This window comes from Trichophyton verrucosum, assembly GCF_000151505.1.
Source record: "Trichophyton verrucosum HKI 0517 chromosome Unknown contig00441_1.f1.exp, whole genome shotgun sequence".
In the NCBI taxonomy this organism is placed as follows: domain Eukaryota; kingdom Fungi; phylum Ascomycota; class Eurotiomycetes; order Onygenales; family Arthrodermataceae; genus Trichophyton; species Trichophyton verrucosum.
The window spans coordinates 1-7,962 of NW_003315331.1; the positions used below are offsets into that span (position 1 = coordinate 1).

Here is a 7,962-nt window from a genome sequence, read left to right on the forward strand (position 1 = left end):
TTTTTTCCCTTGGACGGCAGTGCTGGAGATCTGGGCCTGTCCCCCCTTTAACCCTGACATTTGATGCGCCATGTCGGTCTCTATCCGGGAGCTAGATAACACCGTTCGGGCCTTCTATGAGGGAAAAGGCGAAGCTGTAAGTCCACCCCGGTTGCCGCCATAGCGGGTTGTTCGCGCAAGCAAAGGACAAAACGGCGCTAAATCTTTCATCTCTCTCTCGCTAGCAAAAACAAGCACAACAAGCTCTTACGGAGGTATGCACACATCGATGGAGGGTATCCAGTCTTCCGGCTTGACATACCATTCTAACCGGATCAATTCAGTTTAAACAAAATCCCGAATCATGGGTGCTCGTGGGCAACATCCTTCAGGAATCCGAATATGTCCAGACTAAATGTAAGCCTACTTCCGGCTGCTGCCCACCATCGTGCAGTTTTTAGCGCTAACATATGCTTGATAGATCTTGCTCTTCAAGTTCTCGACGATGTCATTATGACACGATGGAAGGTTCTTCCTCGCGAACAGTGTCAAGGTATGGACAGTGGACTTGCATAAGGGTCTATATAATATCCCTTCTGACCAGACTGCTATTAGGTATCCGAAATTTCATCGTCAATTGTATCATCGAACACTCCAAAACGGAGGAGAAGCTGAAGAGCGAGCGGGCCTTTCTCAACAAACTTAACCTCGTCCTGGTATCTATCTTGAAGCAAGAATGGCCTCACAACTGGCCAACCTTTATCAACGAAATCATATCATCATGCCACACGAGCTTATCGATATGTGAAAACAACATGGCCATCCTCCGCCTGCTCTCTGAAGAAGTTTTTGATTACTCCCAGGATCAGATGACATCAACTAAGGCCAGGAACCTGAAGACAACAATGTGCCAGGAATTCTCCGCTATTTTCCAGTTATGTTCAGAAGTCCTGGATACCGCGAACCAGAGCAGCTTAATAAAAGCTACCCTGGAAACTCTGCTACGATTTCTCAACTGGATCCCACTGGGATATGTCTTTGAAACACCCATCATCAACACTCTCCTGACACGGTTCTTAGACGTCCCTGAATTCCGCAACGTGACTCTCAAGTGCCTCACTGAGATTGGAAGTCTTCAAATTGGTCCGCAATATTCATACGACGAGAAACTTGTCCAGATATTCACAGATCTCTTAACAACCGTGTCCAAGATTATCCCTCTATCGCTGGACTTGAGGGAAACTTATGCGAATAGCAACTCCCGGGACCAAGAGTTTGTCCTCAACCTTGCTCTTTTCCTTTGCAACTTTTTCAGTGTCAGGCTACATGTAAGTACCCCGTACAGGTTTACTTCTCTTGGATCTCTTGTTTTCTGACTTGTCGCATTATAGCTTATCGAGAAACTTCCCAATAGAGACTACCTCACACATGCCCATTTCTATCTCATCCGAATTAGCCAGATTGATGACAGAGAAATTTTCAAAATCTGCCTGGAATACTGGACCCGATTGGTCCAGGAGTTGTACGAAGAGATGCAACAGCTTCCAATCACTGATATAAACCCACTGGTCAGTATGGGGGTGAGCGGACTATCGAACGGAGGTGCGCCTCACCCAAGCACGCTTGCCAACTATCCTCTTCGAAAACATAAATACCAAGAAGTCCTCACCAGCTTGAGAACCGTTATGATTGAGAAGATGGTAAGACCAGAGGAAGTGCTGATTGTCGAGAACGATGAAGGTGAAATCGTGCGGGAGTTCGTCAAAGAGAGTGATACTATTCAGCTATACAAAACCACCAGAGAGTGCCTTGTCTACCTTACTCACCTGGATGTAGTAGACACAGAAAACATCATGGCCGACAAGTTGGCTAAACAGGTTGATGGAACTGAGTGGTCCTGGGCCAATTGCAACACTCTCTGCTGGGCCATTGGGTCAATCTCTGGAGCCATGAATGAGGAGACTGAGAAGAGGTTTCTCGTTACTGTTATCAAAGATCTTCTTGGCCTGACAGAAATGAAACGTGGAAAAGACAACAAAGCGGTCGTGGCGAGTAACATCATGTATATTGTTGGGCAATACCCGAGATTTTTGAAGGCACATTGGAAATTTTTGAAAACGGTTGTCAACAAGCTTTTTGAATTCATGCACGAGACTCACGAAGGTTTGTAGTCCCCAAACAGGTCAAGAACCGAAAGATTATCATTTGCTAACTACGAAGAAAAAAAAAAAAAAACAGGTGTCCAAGATATGGCGTGTGACACCTTCATCAAGATTGCGAACAAATGCCGACGGCATTTTGTTGTGTTGCAGCCTAGTGAGACCGAGCCGTTTATAGACGAGATCGTGGGATCAATGAGAAAAATCACCTGTGACCTGTCTCCCCAGCAAGTCCACACCTTTTATGAAGCTTGTGGCTATATGATTTCGGCTCAAGGCCAGAAAGGCGTTCAGGATCGTCTAATTGAAAATCTCATGGCTCTTCCAAATGCGGCATGGGATTCAATCATCAGCCAGGCAACCCAGGATCCATCCACGCTTCAGAATGCAGAAACCATAAAAATTGTTGGAAATATAATGAAGACCAACGTAGCGGCTTGTACCTCAATTGGCAGCTACTTCTATTCGCAGATCGGACGCATTTATCTGGATATGCTCAACATGTACCGAGCATCGAGTCAGCTCATTTCGGATGCCATTGCTGCAGACAGTTAGTATTCACTCCTTCAGTTTTTTCCATTCGGCGCTCGCTAACATTTGTAAAAGCAACGGGATATGCTACTAAAACGCCGAAAGTGCGAGGGTTGAGAACAATCAAAAAGGAGATACTGAAGCTTATTGATACTTATGTCGAGAAGGCTGATGATCTCGAGATGGTCAACTCTAGCATGGTCCCCCCGCTTCTAGAGGCTGTTCTTCTTGACTACAACCGGAACGTGCCTGACGCCAGAGAAGCAGAAGTGCTGAATGTGATGACAACAATCATCCATAAATTACACGTATGTACCCACATTATGCAATACTCCCAACTCCGCAACTTTCTTGACGCGCCATAAGTTCTGTATACCCTAATTGCACTTCACTTGCTAACATTATGCGTAGAACCTCATGGATGACAAAGTTCCGATTATTATGGAAAATGTCTTCGAATGTACGCTTGGAATGATCAACAAAGACTTCCATGAATATCCCGAGCATCGTGTAGGGTTTTTCAAGTTGCTACAGGCAATCAACCTATACTGCTTCTCTGCTCTTTTGAAACTAGATACCAGCCAGTTTAAATTTGTCATTGATTCGTGCATGTGGGCTAGCAAGCACGACAACAGAGAAGTCGAGAACACCGGACTCACCATGTGCCTTGAGTTGATGAACAACATGGCGGACTCCGACCCCCAGACGTCAAGTATCTTCTTCAGACAATTTTATCTTCCGATATTACAAGATGTTTTCTTTGTACTCACTGATACCGATCACAAGGCTGGTATGTTACTTTTATATATATATTTGTTGATGCGTGCAAGTACTGATCCGCAATGTCATCTCCAGGGTTCAAATCGCAGGCAATGCTTCTTGCTCGAATGTTCTATTTCGTGCAATCAGACAAGATTCGGGATCCAATCTATGCACCTGACCAGGCTCCTGCTGGGACATCCAATAGAGACTTCCTCCAGGAGTATGTCGTGAATTTGCTCCAGAGTGCCTTCAAGAACCTACAAGAGTATGCCGTACCCCCTCCTGCACTGATAAATATCTCATTGATATTAACAGCATCGTAGGGCTCAAACAAGACAGTTTGTTACTGGTCTATTTGTTATCAATGATGACTTCAACAAATTCAAAACCCATCTAAGAGACTTCCTTATCTCATTGAAGGAGTTCGCTGGCGACAACACGGAACTGTATGCTGAAGAAAGGGAACAGGAGTTGAAGGAAGCCAAAGCTGCTGAGCGAGACCGAGCGATAAAGATAGGTGGACTCTTGAAACCCTCGGATATGGATCAAGAGGATGAGCTGTGATGCACAGATATGGATGCTCTCTTACAACATAAAAAAAAGAAAGAAAAGAAAAGGACTACCTTACGGACCCCAGTTTATGTTAGGACCTCTGCTCTATTTCATAGGAAGTTTGTAAATCATAACAGGCTATATCTCAAGAGGTGCGTAATTGCGTTCTACAATTGCACATCATTATCAAATAGTTTTACCTCTTCACCTGGTTTGAACGGTGGTAGGCCAATGTACGGGCAACCGTCACAACGGAACGCGTCTCCCAAGGAGCAGTTTCCGCAACTTCCAGTTTTCCCTTGAACTGTAAAATCTACTTCTGCTATTTCTCCAGAGTTCAATTTTAACGCAGATAACTTCTCGTCTGCGTTTGCTCGCTGAAGCTTATCTTCTGCTTGGAGTTTCTGCGCTAGCCCACAGGTACAATCCTTACACGCCCTCCTGCGTTTGCCAGCTTTAGGCCTACACTCCGGGGCTATGAATTGTTAGTTAATCTTGAACGGTAAACTTGCGAATGGTAGTTTCAGGCCTTACGTTGTATTATGGGTCTTTCAAGCTCATCCGCATCAATCAATTCATCCTCATCGATTAGTTCCTCGTCATCATCGCCGTCTGGGGTGTTAAACACATCATTCGTGTTGTTATCCAATATCACTATGTTGTTTTGGAGTACTGCTGGTTGCTGTTCATTCTTATTTGAATTGGTATCTTTCTTGGGTTTCCGGCTTTTGTTAAACGAAAATGGCAATGAAACCGATTGTTCTTCAAATGCAGGTTTCAGCAGCTCCCCTTTATCATTAACCGTTAATCCGCATAATATTGCTTCAGTACGAGTTGATTCATTAATAGCGGTAGGAGATCCATCTTGGTACTTCATTACTCCGCCTGATTGTAGTGCTCGAGAAATCTGCTGTAGTGTGTCTCGTCCCACCAATCGCTCGCCTTCCACATTTGTTCCATCGATGCCTGTGAGTAGCAAAACTAGGCTGTAGGTAGACTCAGGGAGAGATACAAGGCCAGCGGCGAGGCGGTCTAGCATTTGCAAGTCTCTGGCGTTTTTATCATATTGATTGATAAGCTCGGCTAGCTTGTCAGGGTTTGATGAGAGGGAGGGCGGGGAAAGCAGCAACACCCGGGGTAAACCACTCATGACGGCTGCAGGCGACATTAATCGTAGACGCTTTTGCGAGTCACTTTGTGCGATATCAAGAGTTGTAATAGGAAGAGAGTCGTGGGTGTATGAACTACCACTTGAGCAATTTTTTTGTATGACTGATAGATAACTAAAAGTCAGGTGGCAAGGATTACAAATGGAGATAAGAACGGTGGGCTTGTCAAAAATAAGATGTATCACGTGCTGATAAGGAGCCTCACTACCAGGGTTACTGATAATTAAATCTATCAAACTGATCAGGCAAGGCCTTATAGCGCCTACCCAGGTGGTTGGCACCTCATGACTTTACTTGGTTTATAAGTTGCCGAATATACCCTCGCTCTAGATACAGACTACTGTGCATTAGTTAAAAGTAAGTAGATCATGAGCTGAGGTTGACACTTACATGGTAGAACCAACACACAATCCTGTGGTTACTACTTTAGCCAGGTTTTCCAGATCTAGGCCGCCAGGAACGGTTGAATATCTCAGAGATAACCAGCCAATAGCCCCTGCAATGCAGACACCTAAGCTGGGAAGAATTTCCCTGGCATGGAGTTTGCTGTCATGTTTCTCAAAAAACCGCTGAATGAAGAAACTGCTCCAGATTATACGCGCAGCCATATTAACTAGATTTGCCCATAAAAGCCCGTATACACCTGACTGTGTGATTCTTAGAAACACATATGCGGCGACAACAAAGACTGCTGACAATATCCCCATCCATTTGGTCTGTAACCGTAGCTCAGAGTTGGTAGCTGCAGCAGAGACGAATGCTTCAGTAATGCCATTAACTGCCAAAAATGGTATATAATAGCAGTACAATGACAAAACTTGTTGGGTTTCGGGAGAGTCCCAATGGGAGCCAATAATTAGCTTTATCGCGAGAGGAACAGCCGCAGGACCGACGGCAGAAATTGAAACACAAAGTATGCCGTATCCACGTAGGATATCGATGAATTGTGACTTTACAGCCTTGACTGATTTATCGACAATCTGCCCGCTTTCTCTTATGGCTAGAAGTTTGCTGAAAAGGTTGCGACTGTATTCTTCAATGGGCTGGAAGACCATTCGAGCGATTAGGCCACCATAGTTTGAAGCCAACGCGTACTGGCCTTGAATCTCCAGGGTTGCCAGGGACGCAAGGATGACTGAGTCACTCTGTGTGAGGACATGTTTTGCAACCGACTGCATATACAAGTTCATGCTTAATGCCAATAAATGCTGTGGAATAAAAGAGAAAATATAGTTGGGGTGATTACTGGTGTGATGTTAGCCCTGAAGAAATTTTGGAGGAAGGACAAAACGCAGACTTACATATAGGCAATACGAACAGGATACAAATTGAACGCATGTTTCTGTGATATTGGCTTAGCGCAAATAAAATACCCAGCAAGCAAGAAGGTGGCGTATCCGAGTTGGCCAAGGGCAATAGACAGGATTCCTGCATCCTCATAACTTCGGCTGATAAGTAATACAGAAGCACAGCTAAAGAATGCCCTAGCCACTGAAGAAATCATCTCCACTTTTGCTCTTGTACCATAGAGCATTCTCTGCTGAACCACGGCGAAAAGAGGTTCTGATAGCAGTTCCAAAACAGTGGCCAATTGAACTATTAAGAAACTTATTCTTTCAATATGGCCAAGCGTCCTATCGCTCTGGCCCAAGTTTAGATAGAGCACGCCAAATACATATGCCATCGGAAGACCGAGTGCTATCGGAACATACGAAATGTTCACAACGGCCTGGCTTCCTGCGTTTTCTTCCTGGTTTTTGGCATTCTCAGGCCGCTTATCTGTTGAGTCAATGTCAGCAGCCTTTGTGATATCTGGTGGCTGACGCTGTGCGGCTAGTCTGATACTTTCTCTCGAGAAGAACAGCACAGTGATTGAATATAACTCAATCTGCGAAGCAAGGCCGAATGCATAAGGGGTGATATGCCTCAAGAGAACTTGGTTTGCTAGGAATGTGAGGGCACGAGAGACCACTTGAATAGCAATCAAGTAGACTGGACCCAGAGCTAGCCGAGAGCCTGAGACCATGCTGAGGCACGAAAGTATTCAAACAGCGCGTGTCTTAAGACGGATCCATAGCCCACCAAATGCGTTGAAGCGCGGCAAATGGAAGATATCAAATGTTGGTCCATCGAAGGTCCGCCCAGGACTGTCCAGGCGTGTGAACGAACGAAGGTGCCCAGGCCAAGAAATACCTCAGATTATGTAATCCACAGTTTCACGTGAGACTAAATTTGCCCAGCCAAGGCGCTGGTGCCTGTCCTGTAGAAAACGCGTCGCGATAAGTTTTTAAATAGTTAACTCTAGCTAATTAGTTGACTAAACCCCCACTAAAAGGCCTTTCAACGCGTCTTCGTCTTCAACAGGAAGTTCAACCTCAACTCTCCACCCGACAGCACCGGCGGTTCACTGGAAGCTGAAAGACGCTGACGGCACCGTCCTCTGTACGCCTTTGAAGATGGCCAGCCAAATATCTGTGGGCGCCTTGAGGTAATGAATCCCCGAGTCAAGTGGCTGGCCTAGGCTAACCAACATCATTCACAGTGCTATGTTCGACAGCACGAAACCGCATGTGCCCCAACCAATACTGCAGTGTCTGCGGATCAAGCCAGTTGTTGTGCGGGAACAAGAACGCTACGGTGTGGTCTTCAGTGATGTGAACCACTTTGTCCGAACAATGCTTCCTACCCGTATGTATTACTGGTCTCTTAGTCGCTTGGTATATTCGTCATCTAACTGCTCGGTTTCCGCGTAGAGTTAAACAGCTATGTGACGGATGGGATACTTCGACGTGGCTCCTTTGTCCGACTGA

General features: G+C 45.4%; 3 protein-coding genes across 3 annotated transcripts; 1 reads left to right on the forward strand and 2 right to left on the reverse strand.

Annotated features, from left to right (window-relative positions):
- Positions 1-323: 323 nt before the first annotated feature.
- On the forward strand, positions 324-3,995 carry TRV_05648 (uncharacterized protein; the record flags this gene model as incomplete). The annotated part of the gene is made up of 9 exons (XM_003020233.1): positions 324-396; positions 461-532; positions 595-1,307; positions 1,371-2,142; positions 2,317-2,688; positions 2,709-2,977; positions 3,081-3,459; positions 3,525-3,696; positions 3,755-3,995. Coding segments are annotated over 9 exons (3,063 nt in total), but the record flags the coding sequence as incomplete, so codon positions are not given.
- A 155-nt stretch (positions 3,996-4,150) lies between these two features.
- Positions 4,151-5,151, reverse strand: TRV_05649 (uncharacterized protein; the record flags this gene model as incomplete). The annotated part of the gene is made up of 2 exons (XM_003020234.1): positions 4,151-4,392; positions 4,518-5,151. 2 exons carry the CDS (start codon positions 5,149-5,151, stop codon positions 4,151-4,153), a joined length of 876 nt encoding a protein of 291 aa, XP_003020280.1.
- Positions 5,152-5,538: 387 nt separating this feature from the next.
- On the reverse strand, positions 5,539-7,178 carry TRV_05650 (nuclear division Rft1 protein, putative; the record flags this gene model as incomplete). The annotated part of the gene is made up of 2 exons (XM_003020235.1): positions 5,539-6,397; positions 6,454-7,178. The coding sequence occupies 2 exons, from the start codon at positions 7,176-7,178 to the stop codon at positions 5,539-5,541; spliced, it is 1,584 nt and encodes a 527-aa protein (XP_003020281.1).
- Between the last annotated feature and the right edge of the window lie 784 nt (positions 7,179-7,962).